General features: G+C 39.3%; 1 protein-coding gene across 4 annotated transcripts in view; it reads left to right on the top strand.

Annotated features, from left to right (window-relative positions):
• Positions 1–15,340, top strand: part of LOC112145098 (MICOS complex subunit mic25a) — a 72,296-nt gene extending 56,956 nt beyond the window's left edge. For all 4 annotated transcript variants that reach the window (XM_036211834.1, XM_036211835.1, XM_024270137.2 and 1 more), the window contains one exon: positions 15,077–15,340. Coding sequence is in view for 2 of the 4 variants with exons in the window: in XM_024270137.2 (XP_024125905.1) it covers positions 15,077–15,100 (24 nt within the window). In the remaining 2 variants the exon portion in view is untranslated. The remainder of the gene's footprint in view (positions 1–15,076) is intronic.
• The last annotated feature ends 5,685 nt before the right edge of the window (positions 15,341–21,025 follow it).

Below are 21,025 nucleotides of genomic sequence, written 5' to 3'. Positions count from 1 at the left end.
AAGTATAATTGAGGACTGATACAACTCGGTAGATTGGTGCTTTTATTTGGAATCTGTGCTGGAAAGATTAATAAATTAACCAAAATCTGCTTCTGCATTCAGCATTTTTAAATGAATTCTTTGAAAAAAGTGTGCTTATCTTCAAAAGACGTTGACTCCCACTTTGGCCAAAAACAGAAAAGAAAAGGAAAAAAAAAAATCTGTGGGGCAGTTTTCACGTTATTATCATGACAACATGGATTAATGAGACTCCGAAGTAGATAAAAGGCACAAAACAACAGTAACTGCAGAAACGTCAGTGGCTGATAAAATGAAAGGCTAACAGAAAAGTGCTGGTTGGTTTTTCAATTGGTTGAAAAGAAGGATTTGCCAGCGGGGAGGCGCTTTGTGCAGAAATTCATTTTTTCATGTTTTTTTCTGTCCGTGTTTGATAGAACTGAACAGTTTTTTCTTTAATTTTAGTCAAACCAAAAGAACTTTATTTTAAAAGTTAAAACTTAACGGGAAGTGGCATATTTTCTGTCTGTTGGTGGAAAATCCTTCAGAATGAGACGTTTTGTGGTCGGCGTGTTCTCTGTCTAACCTTTCTTTATGGGGATAATCTATCGGAGATGGAATCTGTTCAGACTTTCATTTTAAAGAGTAGCCAGCGTCACAGTTTTGAAGATTGTGCGGTTTCAGGCCAACCTTTGACACTTTTGAAGTTTTCCGTTCCAATCTTAACATGAAAGAGCTTTAAAACGCTTCTAGATTGAAGATATCAACCTGCACACCTAAAGGACTCAAGATTAAAGTTTGGCATTTACCTGCCTCCAACCACACTTATCCTATATTACACGTCTGTTCTAAGCTACAGACACACATGAAGGACTTATTTACTGAAACTTTATGATTTAGCAATTTGGAGATGTTTTCTTTACATTTTTATTCTAACACAACATTGCTTGTTTGTTTAATTATTTAAGAAGAAAGGCGAGAAAAACCTGAACTATTTCGCCTGGAAAACCTTCCACTCAACTCACCCTTGACTAATGTAGACTTTTTTTAGGGGTGTCAAATTATCTTGTTTATCACAATTGATTAATTGTAGACATTTTCGCACTTTATTCTTTTACGTAAACGCGTTTATCTAGATCACATATGTCAAAGTCATGGCCCAGGGGCCGGATCTGGCCCTCCGGGTATTTCTATCCGGCCCTCCAGATCATTTTATTTTATTGTTATTAATGTTCCTGCCTGTTTTTATTTATAGTAATGTTTGAAAGTTATGTTTTATAAGTTTTATAAATTTTGTTTTATTGTGTTCTATAAATGTTTATCCTGTTCGGCCCCCGACCTAAGGAGTGTTTTGGATTTTGGCCCCCTGTGCGCTTATGTTTGACACTCCTGATCTAGAGTGTATTCAGACTGGACACCTTTGATATGCCAATAGTGAACCAGAGTCCATTTCCCCTGATAATGTGGAACAAAGTTTCAGTCTGAATCCGCGGGAATCCTCTCAGATCTGTCTTTCGAGGGGGTCTCTGTTCATTTCCAGTCACCCTGAACGCTCTGAGATTCTTCAGTGAATCTTAAAATGTGGTGGGATGAATGCAGGCTCATTAAAGCAGCTATTAACGTCATACAGATTACTTCTTACTGTTGTCCCAACAATTTAAATATGATAAACACTTATGGCATCCCTTTTAGCTACAGGTTCTGATTATTCACTATAAACCCTACAGACGGTGTGTGGGAGGAGCTACCAGATAATGTTTTTAGAATGATATAAGGGACGGTGTGGATATCTCACTTAGAATGTATGAAGATACAGATGATTTTGAGTAATCAGGCTTATTTATTGTGAAGAGTTCTAGAAGAACATCAGTAATCATGTCTCCATGTTTGAGTTTATATGATTATTATTAAAGGATTTTCCAGGTACAAGGGGCTGTGACTGTATGACAGCCGCTTCCGCGGTGTTTCTGTGTCTCTTTGGCTGAGCTTGAAGGGCTTGTATTAACCCAAGTGGGAAACAACATTAGAAGCCCTTTTTTTTTATATCTCGATGGGGCCCGAGCCGGCAGCCTCCGCACCCCGCAGTGTCTCTCTGTCTGCCAGTATATGGAGTGAGTGAGCTCCGCCGCGGGAGAGAAAACCGGCTGCTACGATTAGTCGACTGACAACTAATCGCCTATTAAAATAGTCGTTACTTTATATTATATGGAGTCAGAGTCTAGTAAAGTTGAAAGTTATAATTATGCTAGCTTTTTGGACTATTTTGGCATTTATTAAGGTTTTATAGGCTAATATGGAGTTTAGCTAATATTTCTGCTACATGCTAGCTATTTTGGCTAATTTAGGCTTTTCAAAAGTTTTTTTAGGCTATTTTGGATTTTAGCTACATGTTAGCTACAGTATTTTGGCTAATTTAGGCTTTTTTCAGTTTTTTTAGGATAATTTCAGAATTAACTTCTATTTTAGCTGCTATCAGCTTCACCGTTTTCAGCTATTAACTTCAGTGTTTTCAGCTATCAATTTCAGCATCTTCAGCTATCAGCACTAGCATCATTAGCAGCCAGATTTAGCTTACAGCATTCACAGTAGCATTGTCACAGGTAATGCTATACATCTTGTTTTTAGTTAGTTTAAAAGTAATTATGCTTAAAATTAATGCTCTACATCAAGTTTGCACAGGACCCGATTAGTCGACCATTAAAATAATCGTTTGTGGGAGCTCTACTTTGGAATAGTATTCTACCCGCTGATTGAGTCACTGAAAATGTCACATGTCTAAAGCTGAGTCCCTGATTGGTAGATCTGACACGGCGACCTGTCAAACTTCAGATATTTCAATTTTGGCCACGGTGCCCAATTTGCACCTCGTCGCTCAAATCCAGCTGCTGGCAGATCTCCACGCCGCGCCCGTCACTCAAATTGCGCCGCGGAGCTTCAGATCGCCTCAACAGACTAACTGCTCTGAATGTGTTTTTTTAAAGTGCCCAGACCATGAGGTCTTTCAGGATCAACAAATTCTACAAACTAAATATTTTTCTCTGTTCGTGGTGGGTCACTTAAAATTTTAAATAAAATAAATGTGTGAGCTAAATTTCCCATCAGCCTTTGTGGACCCAAACACTTTCCTGTAAGCGTGTTCGGTCCTGGTTTCCACAGAAATATCCGTCTTATTGTAGTAAACTCTGTGCAGTCATGATAACCTGCTTTTATTTGGCAACATTTTTAGTTTTCTGACCCACAGACCTGCAGTTCTCTCATCTCTGTTTGCTTTTTTCCCGAGTAGAAAGTCTGTTTTTGTATTTTCATGGACTAAACTTCAGTACTTTTACTTTAGTTACCAAATCGTCATTAATAATCTGTATACCCTCCCATAATGACTAATACTTGTTGGTACATATGTCACTTCATGTTCTCCTTCTGCAGGATTTATAAAGAAAGTAACTTAAAGTAATAATAGAGGATTTCACATTTATTTTTGAACAACAAGTAATCTGTAATGACTGACAGTGTAGGAAACACTTGCACAACACCGCTCACACATTTTCCTCCAACAGTCGTCTCTTTCTCTGCTCATCACTCAGACACATTTAACCTGAACTCCTGCTTTTCCAGTCTTTTCTTTTGTGTTTGCTGTTTACTAGACATCAATGTGGCAGTCAGCGGCCTCACTTCTGTCAGTCTTATCCAGCGGAGGTCTGATGGCTCGGCCATAAATATCTGCTCCTCTCTGTCTGCCGCTGAAAGCAGCAACAAAGCTATCTGCTCCCTTTCTTTTTTCAGGCCACAGTCCGGTTTGACTTAAACATCGCTCCAACATATCACTCCTTTTTTTTCTCCTTTTTGAAGTCCGCCCAACTCATTATCTGCTGTGGTGCAGCGTTCTTTCACTGCTGAAAACCCAGAAAACATCCTCTGTCAGGTCTCACATGTCTGCCCATCAGAGGAAAAGTAAATAAAGACCATTCGTTCATCACTGATGGTTCTGTAAAATCAAATAAACATTAAGAAATTAAGAGCATTTTTTCTGAATTTATTCAAATTTGTTGACAGGAAATAAGCTAAAAAATCCCTCCAGAATAAAATCCTGAGGTTTATTACACACGGTGGTGGAGACAAGAAGATGTTAAAAGAAGTGCTTGTAAACAAATGTTTCTTTTACTCTTTTCACATTTATCCGACTGTAATAATTTATTTTTGTATTCTTGTTTTAGCTGTTTTCCACACTTTTGTTAAACAAATATCTTAGTGTGCAGCTATTAAATTGCCCTTCTTCATATTTGATTAAGTGTTTAAATGTGTTTTTTTAATAGTCTTTGCAGATTAAACAGCATTTAAGTCAAATGTGGCTTAACAAAACATTCAGATTTTCTTTTGTTTCCTCTGCTACATAAAACCTAAGCAAATGCACAATCATCAAGGTTTTTATAAAAACGTAAGGGCTTCAACTCCTCTGTATAATCTATCGTTCCTGACTCTCTGAAACATGTTTATGTTCTTGAAAAACCCATTCACATGTCAGACCCGGAAGATGTTTGGTAAATGACCAAAGTGCCTCTGGGCAAGGCAGCTATCGCTCCACCTGGTTCCCAGGTGCTTCACCTGCAGCATGGCATGAACACGTCTCAGGTCAAATGCAGAGCAAGAATTTCACTTTAGGGCAGGAGTGTCAAACTCAATCTCACAAGGGGCCAAAATCTAAACACACCTTAGATCGCGGGCCGAACAGGATAAACATTTATTGAACACTCTAGAACTATATTTTAAAACATTAAAAAAGTAAATTTTTAACATGATCATGAACTAGATATATAGCATTACCTGTGATAATACTAGTGTGAATGCTGTAAGATGAATTTGGCTGCTGAAGATGCTAGTGCTGATAGATGAAGATGCTGAAATTGATAGCTAATAATACTAAAGCTGATAGCTGAAAACGCTGAAACTGATTGCCAGCTAAAATATTACCTAAATGCCAAATTAGCCTGAAAAAAAAAAAAACTTAGGTTAGCCAAAACAGCTAGAATGTACCTGAAGAAACAGCTAAATTTCAAAATATCTTAAACGAAAAAAAAGTAAAATAAGCCTAGGTTAGCCAAAACAGCTAGCGTGTAAATATTAGCTAAACTCCAAAACAGCCTCAAAAACTTAAAAAGAGAAGTCAAAATAGCCAAAACAGCTAGAAGTATTAGCTAAACTCCAAAATAGCCTAAAAAATCTTAATAAATGCCAAAATAGTCCAAAAAGCTAGCAGAATGCCCGTTTTTAAAAACTTTAAAACCATAACTTTTTAAAATAATTATGAATTATTGAAAAGCAAGAATATTATTCCAGAATAAATCAACTTAAACCTTAAATATTTTTTTATATTTTACTCTCTATAAAAATATATTTTGTCAAAATTATACAAGTTAGAAATAAGCACAAGATAACATCGGGTCATTAATAACAATAAAAGAAAATGATCTGGAGGGCCGGATAGAATTACCCAGAGGGCCGGATCCGGCCCCCCGGGCCTTGACTTAGACATATTTGACTTGAAATAAATTATTCGTGTAAAACTTTGTTCTGAAGTGTGGTCTTGTTTGTTACGACCTCTCGTTCCATCCATCCATCTTCTTGACCGCTTCTTCCCTTTCGGGGTCGCGGGGGTGCCGGAGCCTATCCCGGCTACTGAAGGGCGAAGGCGGGGTACACCCTGGACAGGCCGCCAGTCTGTCGCAGGGCGACCTCTCGTTCCTCTGTATATAATCATCAGAAAACACCCAGAGTAGCTGTTCATGAGTTAAGCTGAAGTTTCGAGCTATGACTGGATTACACTTTAATGTTTAATGTACACATTAGTGATGGAACATTAACTCAGTTGATTGAGTGATTCACACTGCAGGTCGTTTTTGAACAGAATGGCTGATTTTTCAGTAAGAAAGTCTGGCGGTCAATATTAGACTGAAGAGCCAAGAAAGCATAAACACGGGTTATGTTCCTGATTGTAGAACAAGTAATGCCTTTCATCAAGCCGCATTGTGAGCTCTAACTAACCCGAGATTTGGCTTCAAAGAGGAAGGAAAAAAAGAGTGCAATAAATTAACGTTGGTGTTACTTGTGTGCGACAGAAAAGCGTCTGAATTCCGGCGTGCGTGGGCTCCTGATTGGATCCCGCTGCGTTACAGGCTGCAAAGATTTCTCCCTCCTTCTCACCTCCATTAGTAGTGCCATGCTGTAGTGTTTGTGTTTCCGCGTCTGCATGTCTTGTGTATCTGTGTAGCAGGCAGCCCTCTCCAAACTGTTGACATTTTCCACATTTAACCACAAATGAACTTTTTCCATCAAGATTGTGGCGCCGGAAGCATTTTAGTCCCAACTTAATGCGCCGCTCCACATTTTGTGTCTTAAAAAACACTTTTCAGGAGAGTCGTTTTCCGTTTTAGCACCATCTCAAGAAAAAAAGAAACAAATTTGCACATTTTAGAGTTAGTTACAGAAAAAAAGTACGTAAAAAATGAGTTTTTGTCAATTGAAAGATGGATGAAGATGAATGAAAGACTTTTGAAGGCTTCTATTGAGACGCATTTATAAGAGGACTGTAAGAGAGCGATAGAGAAGGAATGAGTGGATGATGGATAGAAAGGATGAGTAAAGAGAGGAGGTCTTGTCAGTGAGAAAGAATTAAGGAAGAGGAGAGAAGGGGTGGGAATCCGTCTGGGTTGTAAGAAAATAAAAGGAGACTAAAACAATGCACATTCTTTCTGGTGGTGAAATGGGGAGCAAACAGGTTTAAAGTGGAAGTTCTTTGTGTGTGTGGCTATCACCAGCAGCAGGTGGGGAGCCTGCACCTGCCTGCTAACAGTAATCTGATCAAACTGCCACTCTGGTCTGAAGCAGCCTTCAAACACACATTTATTCATATTTTCGCTCAAACACCGGCGCTCCTCCGTACCATGATTATAGCTCCTGATGGATTGCTGCGAAAACATTTACATACTGGTGTCTTAAGCCGAAACACAAAGGCCACTTCACATTTTTCTCTTTCGCTTTGTTTTTCTTTCCATTTTTCTCTTTTTTCTTTTACATTCATCATCTCTGAGATGCATGAACACACAAACCTGAAAACGCTGTCTCTGCCCTCCACCTTCCAACCATCCTGCCGTCGCTCAGCAGCGGTTCTCGTTAACGTATACTCCTAACACGCTAACATATGCGTGAGGAGGAGACCACAAAAACGGGAGTCGCTGAGCAAAGTTAGAGTTGAGGAACAGAACAGCTGTGATTGATGTCCACTTTTGTTTTGTGATTGTAGCTGGAGGTCTGCAGCTTTGTATGTTTATAAATGCATTCTCGATTATCCTATTTTTTATATTAATATTGTTTAGTTAACGTGTCAAAGCCGAGGCCCGGGGGCCGGATCCGGCCCTCCCGGTAATTCTGTCCGGCCCTCCAGATCCTTTTATTTTATCGTTATTAACGGCCCGATGTTATCTTGCGTTTATTTCTAACTTTTATAATTTTGACAAAATATATTTTTATGGAGAGTAAAATATTGAAAGTTATTTAAGGTTTAAGTTGATTTATTCTAGAATAATATTCCTGCATTTTTATTATTCATAGTTATGTTAAAAAAATGTTGGTCTATTTTGACATTTGCTAAGATAGTTTAGGCTATTTTGGAGTTTATCTGATATTTCAGCTACATGCTAGCTTTTTTTGGCTAATTTAGGCTTTTTTCAGTTTTTAGTCTATTTTGGAGTTTAGCTAATATTTCAGCTTCATGCTCTTGACTAATTTAGATTTTTTTTTTTTTTTTTTACTTTTTTTTGACTGTTTTGGAGTTAGGATAATATTTACACACTAGCTGTTTTGGCTAACATAGGCTTTTTTTGTTTGTTTGTCTTCTTGGCTAATTTGGTATTTAGCTAATATTTTAGCTGGCAATCAGCTTCAGCTTTTTCAGCTATTAATCAGAATCTTATCTTATCTTCTTCCGTGGCCAAATTCAGCTTACAGCATTCACACTAGCATTATCACAATTAATGCTATATATCTAGTTCATAATTATGCTAAAAAGTTACATTTTTAAAGTTTTAAAAATGTAGTTTTAGGGTGTTAAATAAATGTTTATCCTGTTCGGCCCGTGACCTAAGGTTTTCTATTTTGGCCCCTTGTGGGATTGAGTTTGACACCCCTGGTTTAGTTTAAAGACCCCCTCCAATGAATATTGTCTTTTTAACATCTTCTTAAAGCATTCTTCTCATAATAGAGGGCCTATGTAAAATAATTTAGAAATAAAACTGCTTGAGTATTAATTTTAAATTGCGTTGGATCAGAAAACTGGATGCTAGAAAAAGCTTTAACTAATGATGCAGCTGCTGAAATGGGTGTGCTGAAGTCTCCTCTCCCCGCTCACGCTTAGATGTGCGAGACACGAGCGATCAACACTCGTGCTGCAGTGACTTTTCCTCCTGACTCAGAACTGTATGGCTGGTTGTTCCAATAATGCTCGTCATTTTTTTTAGCACCGCTAATGTTAGCTTGAGGCTATTAGCTCGCGCACAAACAGAGCTCTCAGTGACAGGGGGTTAGGGTTGCTCTGTGTCAACAAGCTCGCCAACAACCCAGAATTGTAACAAGTCTTAAACGACAAAAGTTTTTGATTTTGGATAAAACTTCACCATAATTAAGAGATCAGTGGAAACTAGGGGTGTATTGGCAAGAGCCTGGCGATACGATACGTATCACGATACACGTCATGATACGATGCCTATCTCTATATATCCCAAGACAATACCAGACAAGATTTTACTATTTTTTTATTATGACTTAAGAATTATCTGAATATTAAAAAATGTTTCACAAAAGTAACATTATAAAACACGTTATATAATGATCAAAACATGAAGCACGGAAACTGTCTCTCATTAACAAGTTGCTTTTACCCAATCAAATTCAGACTGCTTTTCTTCTTTTGGTCATTTAACATTTATGTGGAGAACAAAGGTAAGACTGAACGACATGTTTGCTTTTAAAAAAATAATTAATCATCGACTTGACAGAATTTTACAATGGATACAAGCATCGCCAAATAAAGTATTGCGATATTTTACTAAAGGGATATTTTATTACACCCTAACTGGAAACAATTTTACAATAGCAAAAAAAAAAAATATGGCTGCACTTCTTGAAGTTATGAATTGACTAATCAGATGCCGCAATAAAAGTAGGAGGAGCCTCCTGGCCCCCACATCCAATGATCAAAACGGTTGATTGACAGATTTTGTATAGCAAGCAGAAGGGGTGTGGCCTTCCAACAAGCTCACATCTGATTGGTGAGAGTGGTTGCCACAGAAACTTTGACTCAGACCAGTCACTTTCTTACAATGTATATGTAAACTCAAAAAAGTAAAAAAATATGCAGTTCTTTTAGAATATTAAATGTTCTTGAAGCCTTCAGATGTTGCATGTGTTCTATTGTTTTATAATATGATTTAATGTCCAGATAAAAAAATAAGTAAAATAGGGTTTTAAATTAGACCCTTTTTATTTGTGAATTATGGAATTTCCCAAAAATAGCAATTGAATAACGAAAGTAAATTCTTGGATAAACCATAGGAATCAAAATACAACATGACATCAAAAATATTCATTCTTATATTAACATTCAGTTTTGTTCTTCAACGTCACACCAAAATTTTCTGGTATAAAAACATTGAAAGAATAAATTAAAAATTATTTCTCTACTCGAAAAGCTCAAGACTCATCTATGTTCATTTTGAATCTCCTCAATGTATCTTTGACTGGATACATTTGATGTAAACTTTTATTCTTTTAATTTTCTATGAATACAGTATTTGTGGAAAGTGGTATTTGCTTTTTCCCAGTTTAAGCGCTCCATGGTTGAATACCAAGGAAATATGCAGCAGAAGGAACTGAAAGAGATTTGAGATTTATTTATTAGTGCATCTTTTCTTTGTAATTTCTATATCTCCAATAAAAACGTGGTTAATTTCAGCAGTTTTACTAATGTATAGTTTATGTTTTAGAATGATGGCGACTGAATTAACTTCATTTAATTCTATTAGTGACATCACACTCACTCGCTCCAGTTCTCAGATACAGTCGATGCAGTAGTTTGGTTCAGTTGTGAATGCAGACAGAAGGGGGGGGTTAAATCAAAAAGACTAAACTGCTCTGAATACTATTCACTTAAAGAGCCCAGATCAGTGTGAGTCAAAGAGTCTCGTAGGAGACAGAACGTCGATGCTGAAAGTGTTCCAGTGTTTTTTGACCGAAGTCATGCCTGAGCTGGACCTAATTTAAACCACGTTTCTGCATCAACCGGAGGTCAGCGCTTCAGGTTTTGAGTTTTGATCTTTTCGTTGGTGGCGTGAATATCAGCACGCAGCTAAAGAAGTGACAGAGAGGCTTCTTGAAGGGGCTAATTGACCGTCTGACTGTCGTACCGTCTGCGTAATCGGTAAATGACTGTGTTTATAAAGCAGCCTCAGCCACGGCCGCGGTGAAATTCTGATTGACAGCGTTGCCTGGCAACTGCCTCCTTCCCCCCCGAGACCAGGAGAGAGCTGAGTGCTGTTAGCACTGAGCAGAGAAGACAGATATTGATTTTCTACTTGTCTATTATTTTTATTTTTCTTAAAGAGACACGTGTTCAAGGCCGGTGTGCGTGTTTGTGTGAGGACAGGATCCTCCCCATCTTTGATGCTCGTATGTTATCACATTCGTGTGTATGTTTCTGCACACCCAGTTCTCATGCCGCCGTGCTGTCGGCTTTCACAGTAGAAAGTAAACACAATTTATCACTCGGACAACAACTTTATTCTCTTCACACCGCTCACTAATTGGACAGAGACTGGCAGGAGAAAGACGCCAGTTGTTTGTGTATTTAATCTCTTGAAGTGGGATGGTTATCAGCTGTGAACTTCAGCGTGTAACTATAAGTGAGAATTCTTATAGCAGATCAAAAGGGAGCGATAAATGGTGACAGATTTTGACTTTTAAACGTGTTTAATAAAGTTGTGGAGCGTACATAACCTCTGTGAGCGCCCCAATAAACCGTCGGGTTAAATTTAGCTCAGACCTTCAGGTTGAGTCTTTGGCTGCCCCCGCTGTCCGAGGTGTTGCTCATAAAAAGCTTTCCTGTCTTTGAATTATCCCTGTTTGGATGGCTATAATCCAAATTTAGACCCCCGGGGCAGCAGACCGAACCGCTCGCTCTGTGGGAGGTGCCACGGGTCAGTTTAAAATTCAGGAACTCCTTCATACACTATGCATCAGGCACACGGCGTTCTGCGGTCGCGAAAGCAGCAGAACTGCATGCAGACAAACGGCGAGCGTTCGCGCGCGCATGCATGCAGACACACACTGTCGCCTTTTCTATCCGGGGACGTGAGTGGAACAGTAAAGCTAAATCCCCTTGTCACATTTGCCTCTCATCTCCAATTCAAAGGCACAGGCTGCGATGCCCTCGGATGCACTTGGCAAGCGAACAGCTAACCTGGCCGCCGGCGGATCTGCCTGCCAGCCGAGCACGGAGCCAGTTAGCATGGCAGCTAGCCCACCCAGCCGCCACCAGCCAACGCTTCGGTAACCCACAGTTGCCCCGCGTTGCTTCTTGAGGCAGCTTAGTTGCACCCTGTTACATAGTGAACAGGCTTCCTTTACAACAAGCAGCTATAAAAGACCCACTCCATCAGATTTATATGGTAATTATTGAAGACTGGAATCAGAAAGTGGTGCCAACTCACCAACATGTATCTGTAATGGATTTTATCATCGGGCTGATATGACTTTTAGAAATGGATTGTAAAGAAATTCAGCACACATTTGTTTTTGTTTTTCTAGTTTAACCCTTTAACACTGGAGCTCCAGTGTTTATGTTCTTTGATTTAATGTAACTTTTAAACCGTAACACGATAAATCCAGTAGATTTTGATGGAGAAAAGCAGCTCAGATCTACTGTTTATCTACTGGATTTATCTTGTTAACACATAGGTGTCAAACTCAAAACTCAAAAACACACCTTAGGCCACAGGTCAAACAAGATAAACCTTTATTTAACACTAAAACTATTTTTTTTAATTTAAAACCATAACTTTTGAACATGATTATGAACTAGATTTATAGAATTACCTGTGATAATGCTAGCATGAATGCTGTAAGCTAAATTTGGCCGCTGAAGATGCTAATGCTGATAAGCTGAAAACGCTAAAGCTAATAGCTAGAAATGGTAAAGCTGATAGCTGAAAACGCTGAACCTGATATGTAAAACTGCTGAAGCTAATATGTAAAAACGCAGAAGCTAATAGTTGAAAACACTGAACCTGATAGCCAACTAAAATATTAGCTAAATTCCAAATTAGCCTAAAAAAATAATTAAAAAAAAAACCCTAGATTAGCCAAAACAGCTAGCATGTAGCTGAAAAAATATCTAAATTTAAAAATATCCTAAAAAAAATGAAAATAAAAGCCTAAATTAGCCTAAACAGTTAGCGTGTAAATATTAGCCTAGCTTCAAGACAGCTGAAAAAACGAAAAAAAAAAAAAAAGGCGGCAGTGGTTCAGGTGTTAGAGCAGGTCGGCCATTGACGGAAGAATTGGTGGTCAGATCCACGCTCCTGCCAGCCAACTGTCGCACGCCTCTGTCAGACTGCCCCAGGGCACCTGTGGCTACACCAGTAGCTTACCATCACCAAGTATGAACGAGGTGTGAATGAATAATGAATGCACAATGTAAGCGTTCTGAGCTAATAGAAAAGCACAGATAGATCCAATCCAATATTTAAGAAAAAGCCAAAACGGCTTAAAATTTTATTAAAAAGCCTAAATTAGCCAAAACAGCTAGCATGTAGCTGAAATATTAGCTACACTCCAAAATAATCTAAAAAATCTTAGTAAATGACAAAACAGTTCAAAAAGCTAGCAGAATGACAATTTTTAAAACGTTAAAACTGTAACTTTTTATCATAAGTATGAATAATTTAAAGGCAGGAATATTATTTCAAAATAAACCAACTTAAACCTTAAATAACTTTCAATATTTTACTCTCCATAAAAAAATATTCTGTCAAAATTATACAAGTTAGAAATGAGCGCAAGATAACATCGGGTCATTAATAAGAATAAAATAAAATGATCTGGAGGGCCGTATAGAATTACCCAGAGGGCCGGATCCGGCCCCTGGGCCTTGACTTTGACAAGTTACAGTACATTAAAGATTTTGTGTTTAAGCGTCACCGGCGACGTCTCAGGTGTTGAGGGGTTAAGACAGTCCATGAAGCTGTGCACCAGAACGTGTTTCTGTAAATGTAACAGCTTTTGCAGAACAGATAATGCTTCCAGTGCAATAGAGATAAGTGGAGAAGACGCACAATGTCCTGCCTGTCCTCTTCCCACTGATAAATGATGTCAGAGCTTCTCTGCAGCTGCCTGATCCCTGGATTACAGCTGAAGTGTTCAAGTTAGTCGGTTACATTCCTGTATACTGATGTTTTGTGTTCTAAAAAAGATCAAAAAAGTACTTTTATGTCTTGATTTTACAAATTTCTTCTGTTTAGAGGTTGTTTTTCACTTCTTTTCAGCTTATCCTTTCAAGAAGTCGTCACGGCGATGCAGCTTTTACTGATTCCCACAGGTGGTTTGGCAGCAAGTTTAACACCGGATGTTTTTCCTGTACTCTGCTGGGGACCAGCATCAGTCAACTCAGACTTGGGTTCCCCTTACGGGTCAACTGATATTGATATTGGTATCGGTTATTGATATTAATATCAACATTGATATCAATACTGATACTGATATTGGTAGTGATATCAATATTGGTATCAATATTGATATTAATATCATTATTGGTTATTGATATCAATATTGATACCAGTATTGATATCTGTATAAGTTATTGATATCAATTTTAATATTGATACCAATATTGATATCAATATCGCTATCAATATTATTGTGAATATTGATACTGATATAAATATCAATCGATTTTAATATTGATATCGATATTTATATCGATATCAATATCAGTAACACTGGAAATTGTGCAAGCCAGTAGATTTTTGACAACTGAAGGCAATACACCAACGAAAAAATAGGCGGGGCTTTTATACTGGAGCTGCAGAGCATGATGGCGTGACACTGCTAGGACTTGCAAAAGTTGACCAATCACAAAATTAATCTGTAATACCTCCTTTCAACCTGTAGGGGGCAGCACACAGACGGTTTTAGACTATAAATTTCAGGAAATAAAGAAAAGTTTATGAGAAATTGTCAAAAATGTGACAAGGACCAACAGAAAACACTTTTAAAGCCTCAACAGAGATCAACAGACCAAAAAAAAAAAAACTCACTGTTTGGTACCCTTTAAAACTGGCATAGTGGAATTGGGAAAAACAAAGTATCGGGTATTGGTTTGATTTAACAAAATAATATTGACTTCCTAAATGCTGTAAAATAGCACCTTTAGGGATACCTTCTTAGCTTCTTTATGTTTTTGAAATAAAGTGTTAATGTTGTACACTTGTTGGTTTGTATTATTATAGAATTTGATGCCAATGTGTTCACTTAAACAGCAACTGAATATCAGTCTAAATATTGGCTAGATCAAACCGTCGATCCTTAGATACCTTGTGGCTACATAGTTGGGCAGTAACGTAAAGGGTCTGGCCCCCACACTGGATGAAGCTCATTGGATACAGCGGGAATCGAACACTGTTGTAGCCAAATCAGATATCCAGTCACATCTTCCTACTTTTTAGATGTGTTGTGGAATTTCGTCCACGCCCTTTTGCATTTGTGAAAGCTTTGATCTAATAGATGGCCTCCTTAAAGAGTGAGGAAGTTGCTGAAGAGTGATCCTCGTCTGCACGCCGCAGAGGCGGAGCTCCAGCCGCGAGCCGGTGACAGTCAGACGCTCATGTGCGGCTCTTTCTGCACGACTCCTGAGCTCTGGTGTTTGTGTGAGAGACTGGATTCCTCCTGAATCCTGTGACTTTCCCCTCGGCACCCCGTGATGTAAATTCATAACTGAACTGTTTCTCTTCCTTCCTGCCCCCCCTCCTTCTTTTCTCAGAGCTCCTTGACGAATCACGGCTGAGGAGCCCAAAGAACGCAGCAACAGAGGATGGCATGAAGAAGAGCCTCGCCTTTTTTTTTCTTCCTTCCTTTTGCGTCTGCATCTGTCCGTCGGTCCGTTTATCAGCCTCTGACTGACCCCCTCCACTTCGGATTCCAGTTCCTGACACCTCCCTGTAAAGCGTACGACGTGTTGATTTATTGTCAAGTTGAGGCAGCGCTCCCCTGCTGCCATTGAAAATAAATTCCAATTATTCAGTGATGAGGCTGCAGGTTGTGTGTGTGTGTGTGTGTACGGCGGATGTCTCTTGTCAAGCTAATAATGCTTCCTCCTCCGAAAATGGGGTCGCGTGCACCCTCCTGACAAAGCCGTGCAGGCCCAGGGGCTTGATTTTCTGCCGTGCTCACGCTTTCATTAAGCAGAAGAGGAGAGCGGATGGAGGGAAGGAGGAACAAATGAAGTGGAGGACGGATGAAGAGTGAATCCAGGGTGTCAACCGAGCCTGTACTGCTGACATAAGTAAGCAACTCATCACATACAGGTGCTCAAACATGAGCATCCCACTGGACCAGGAGAGTATTGTCCCTTTTTCTTGCTGGGTTTCCATGGTTACACCAGGGCTTTCTGCCAGCGGCAAGGTGTGGAGAAACCTTCCAGATAACCCTGAAGGTCAGAAAACAGAGCTGGAGCTCTCAGCTGCGGTCTGTACCTGCAGACTCTGAGGAAATGTGTTTCCTCTTGCATGTTAGGACTCAGGTTGATAAAATCGATCTGAATCTATGTAAACTTAATAGAGCAATAATTGATCCTTAAAAGTAGAGATCGATTTAGCACATAAAGCTAAAGTCCGCTAGCTTGATGCTAACGTACGGCTAATGCTAACGCTATGTTGACCTAAACATACATTACATATAAACTCACAGGCAGGAATTTTTCAAACTCTTAAGGAAACATTTCTTTAAAGTAACCCTTTGTGGTCTAAAGCAGGGGTCCCCAAACTGTTTTCTTCTCTGATGTGGGGCCGTTTGCTAACAGAAAAAAAGTGTAACAATCACAGGGGAAACGTAAACATTTACGGTTTTCCAGAAAGCCACACATAGGCAAACTTTAAAGAATTAATTTCTGTAATCTTAACAGAAAAAATAAAAATTAAACCAATATATAGTCTAGCTCACATGTGTCAAAGTCAAGGCCCGGGGGCCTGATCCGGCCCTCCAGATCACTTTATTTTATTGTTATTAATGACCTGATGTTATCTTGCACTTATTTCTAACTTGTATAATTTTGACAAAATATATTTTTATGGGGACTAAAGTATTGGAAGTTATTTAAGGTTTAAGTTGATTTATTCTGGAATTATATACCTGCCTTTTTTATTAATTCATATTGATGTTAAAAAGTTATGGTTTTAAAGTTTTTAAAATTGTCATTCTGCTAGCTTTATGGACTATTTTGGCATTTATTAAGATTTTTAGGCTGTTTTGGAGTGTAGCTAATATTTCAGCTAAATGCTAGCTGTTTTGACCAACCCAAGTTTTCTTTGTAGGTTTTTGGGCCAATTTGGCATTCAGTTAATATTTTAGCTCAGCTTCGGCATCTTCAGCGATCAGCACCAGCAGCACAGAATTTGCGCCTGAAATCTTTGGCTGGAAGTCCTCGACTGGAACCCCCGTTTAAAGTGTTCATCCTTTTTTCCGTTTCTTCTCTTTTTTTTTTTACCTTTTTTGCATTTCTTTCTTTTTCTCTGGAGGTAAACAGGCCTAGTTACAGAAATTTGAACACTTGTTAATATTGACCTCAACGAAATGAAACGATTAACGTTCTCTGTCCATTTGAAGCTCATCTTTCACACTAAACTGTTAGACAGTCACAGTTTATTCACATTTAAAATGTCAAAAGCTGATGTAAAGTTTCTGAAATATCATTTTTAAAGGGTTTCCTAAAGTTCAGGTAATTTCCGCTCACGCAACCGGCCAAGGTTGCAAAATTTCTGCTTCTGTCTAGAGATTGTTTCCGGCGCCATCTTGCATGTGACCAGAGGCCCCTCCAGTTTTTGTGCTCATTCTTTGCTTATTCTTCTTGAAAAAAGTGTACTGCTATAGTGCGATCGCCACCTAGTGTCCAAACTGAAACGTCCTCCAGGAGAAGCAGCACTGTTTCCAATGTTAATGATCTGAACATTTTAGTTAGAACTTCTCCTTTAGAGAATCCATGTAACACTGGATGATATTAACAATCTCATTATTTCTCTGATACATTTACAGTATGTGAACTGGATCAGATTAATGTAAATATATTCAAAACAGTAATTATTCATGTATTTCTAAACAAATGTGAACAATGTGTAATTGAACTGAAGAATCGAAAGAAATCTGAATCGAATGAATTTTGTAAGTTATTATCGACACCCAGCCCTGGACGTGATTGGCCACCTTTGGAAAAGCTTGTTACCGGGCAGAATTTGATGCTCTCTGAATATTGATGCTTGAAGAACAAGTGTTGGGAGCCGACGTTCTCTCAACTTGATGAGAACGTCGGGTAACGATAGCTGCCGTCCATTGATTGACTCCCACTTGCCACAGAGGCATTGATCAGCCGCCGCAACACGCTGGTCGACCGGCCGGCGCCTTGGAGGTTCTGTCAGTCCGAACTGCAGCTCCAACACGCGCGCGTCATCATTATTAAAGCCGGCTTCATATTAGAGGTTTCAGCCGGTGACTCTGATATCCCCCCTCTCCCAGCCTGACATTTCTTTACAAATACCAGCCTCTATTCACTCTGTTATTGCCTTCTGCCTTTCAACAACTCTCTGATTAAACAAGCTCAGCCGCTGCTATCTGCCATTTGGCTTTTATTAGAAACCCAGCCCTTCTAATTAAATTGCTTGAATTACAGAAATATCAGGGATATTTTGAAAACATATTGAATGAGAGAGCACAATGGTGGGAAAATAGCCGACTTTATGAGATGTGCTGAATGGGGTTTGTCTCTGAAGTGAGACGAACACAATCTTGATGTTTGCAGGATCCGTGTTTTTCTTTTTTTGTAGAAGCCGAGTTTGTTCAGTCTGATTAAGTCTGGTCGCCGTACGCCGCCGCCGCCGCCGCAGCTCTCGCCCTCTTCTCCTCCTCCAGCTCCATCTCAGTCCTGCACCTTCGGTGTAATGCCTTTCTTTTCCTGTCTTATTAATGGGGAAGATGTGGGATTGAGGTTGCCGTGGAAACCAGGCCGGCTTTAACTGGGGGAGACAGCCTGCGCGGTGCAAGGTTAGGCGATGGCTGTTCATGCCTCGCGGTGCGGCGCTATTGATTTCCAGACAATTACTGGGTCCAGTTGAGTCCAAGAAGTTGCAGAAAATGTCAGTTTTTTTTCTTTTTACTCCCATGCAGCCGACTTCCAAGACTTTTTTCCGTGTTCTGTCCTCCATTAGAGCTCCTGCTGCTTGAACCCGAGCCGCTGATGAGTTTGACAGTCAGACACGGAGCCAAATGTTGCTGCTCTGCACCGTCTCCTTTGTTCAGCTCTGCATGCTGCTCGCCGGCTGTTGTTTGTCATCCACCTGATGTAGGTGTCAGACTTTTTTCTTTGAAGACTTAAGAAGGACCAATTTAGGCGAAAGCAAACACTGGAAGCTCGCGCGCGTTCAGATCAAAGCCGCACACATCTGCCGGCTCGCTCCGCGCCCGGCTCGTTTGCGGGAAATTACAAGTGAGCTTAATTGTTTCTCCATCAATTTCTGTTTTTGCTCTCTGGCGTGGAGCTCTCTGGCTAATTGAATAGTCTTTTATTAAGCTGCGTTAATGTGAGCTGGAACAGGGTTGCAGCTGAATTAAATTAGACCCCCCCACTACCAACAGCGACAACACACACAAAAACAACAAAAAAACACGCAGCACAGTGGGGAGGAGGGAGGAAAACTGGTGAGAGGGAGAGGAGGAGAAACCACAGAAACTGATTCGAGGTTGTTTGTAGGTTAGAAGTCAAAGAGTAAACATCAGAGATGAAGCACTGAAAGTTACTTCCTGATCCTCACAGAGCAGCAGCTCCATCAGAACCAAGCCGGGTCGGAACATGTTCTGATTGTTGGTAAGTATTCCAGGAAGTGCAGATTTGCTAGGATTTTTTTGAGGAGGTTTCAGGAAAAGAGTTGGTAAAACACTAATCCACTGCAGTTTTTCTTCACTAATCCACTCTATTTTACAGGTTTTCCTAATTGCTAAAACACTAAATACCATTCTTTAAACCAGCCGAATAACGACTTTAACTCTTTAATCAAAATCACTCTTTGGTTGAAACCTTAAACACTATTTGCAGTAACACACAATTAGCAAAACTCTAATCTACTCTTTGCAGAACACATGACACATTCTCACCTTTAAAACACAGTTCACAACACACAAAGAGGCAAAACTCAAACTCTGTTCCAACACAACGATCACCACCAACACACAACTGGTCAAAACTGAAGACACTTGTTGCTAATCAACTGCAGTGAGTATAAATGTGGAACAACTGAGAGGCTTTTCAAAGATGGAGAACTGAGCAAGACCTGGACCCAGACGAAGAACAAGACTTCTGTTGAGATCCAGGTCATAGTTATTGACCTCAATGGTTTATGGAATGACCATGAGGGAAGCAGGTCAGAAGGTCAACTCAGCAGGTTCAAGTTGTGAATCGGCATTATTCATACAGAAATTCAACAAGAAAATGACAGAAGGTTTTGTTGTTGTCTGGTACAGTGTCAGTTTTCACAAAAGTTTATTCATCAGACAATAGTTCAACTCTAATTAGTATTCGTTGTCTTCCACCTTGTTCTCCATTATTTAACCCAATCGAAGACTTTTTTTCTGCTTGGCTCTGGAAGGTTTAGGAGAGACAATCATTGACCAAACAAAACCTGTTGCAGAACTTAGACATGACCTTTGATAACATTACAGTTGTGTCAAGACTGAATCAGACACACAAGATCATTTTGTTCCTGTTGTGTAGCTCGAGTGAAGAATGTCAGTGATGAGGATGAAGTCCTCTGGTCTGATCCACACAGAGAAACACAGTGAAGTGCAATAAATGTCAACCTGGGTTTACAATGAAGATGAAAATAAATAAATAAAAAGCTGGAGACTATTTTTCTCTATCTTATGGGGCGATGGAGGGGTGTTCATTCCTTATGAACCATTTTGTGAACAGTGTCAAGTGTTTTGTTGTGTAGTGTGTTGTGATTGCTGCGTGTCTGCAGTTTTCAGTATGACCTCAAAGTGAACTTTTGACCAAAGAGTTAAGTATTTTGTATATTTTGAAAATCATGTTTGGTTAAATTGGTCTAATGTTTCAGAAAATGTATTTTAGCATTTGGGAAAAACTGTAATGAAAGTATTGGCTCACCCATCCAAAGGTATGTGACTAAAATCCAGTGGATTGCTCTGATCTTTATATCACTGGAAATGGCTAAAAGAGAAATTTCCAATCGTATAAAGATCATCCAGATAGCTCAAAGAATAAGAAAGTCATTTTATTTAGTGTCGTTTTATTCCTGAATAAACAGTAAAATTGTGTTATCAGAAACAAAAATTAGAGTGTTTAAAGTGTCATAACTTTCTCATTACTTCTCTAATCCATGAAAGGGAGGCATTGCAACGTTAGTCAAAAGAACTACAATAATTCAATCACAAATTTGGTAGTAAACAACAGCTCAGGGATGCCCTCACACAGATCTGGGAGGAAATGCCACAAGACACCATCCGTCGTCTCATTAGGAGCATGCCACGATGTTGTCAAGCATGCATACAAGCTGGTGGGGGTCACACAAGATACTGAAAAGCATTTTGAGTTGTAGAAATGAAGTTTTGTAAAAAATGGACTAGCCTGCTACATCTTCATTTCACTCTGATTTGATGGTGTCTACACAATTGAGTCTCTGTAGGCTGAAAACTTTTATTTCCATTAAAA

The sequence above is a fragment of the Oryzias melastigma genome, linkage group LG5 (assembly GCF_002922805.2).
Source record: "Oryzias melastigma strain HK-1 linkage group LG5, ASM292280v2, whole genome shotgun sequence".
NCBI classification, from domain to species: domain Eukaryota; kingdom Metazoa; phylum Chordata; class Actinopteri; order Beloniformes; family Adrianichthyidae; genus Oryzias; species Oryzias melastigma.
The sequence above is the reverse complement of the archived record's forward strand: the minus strand, read 5'-3'. Positions and strand labels throughout refer to the sequence as shown.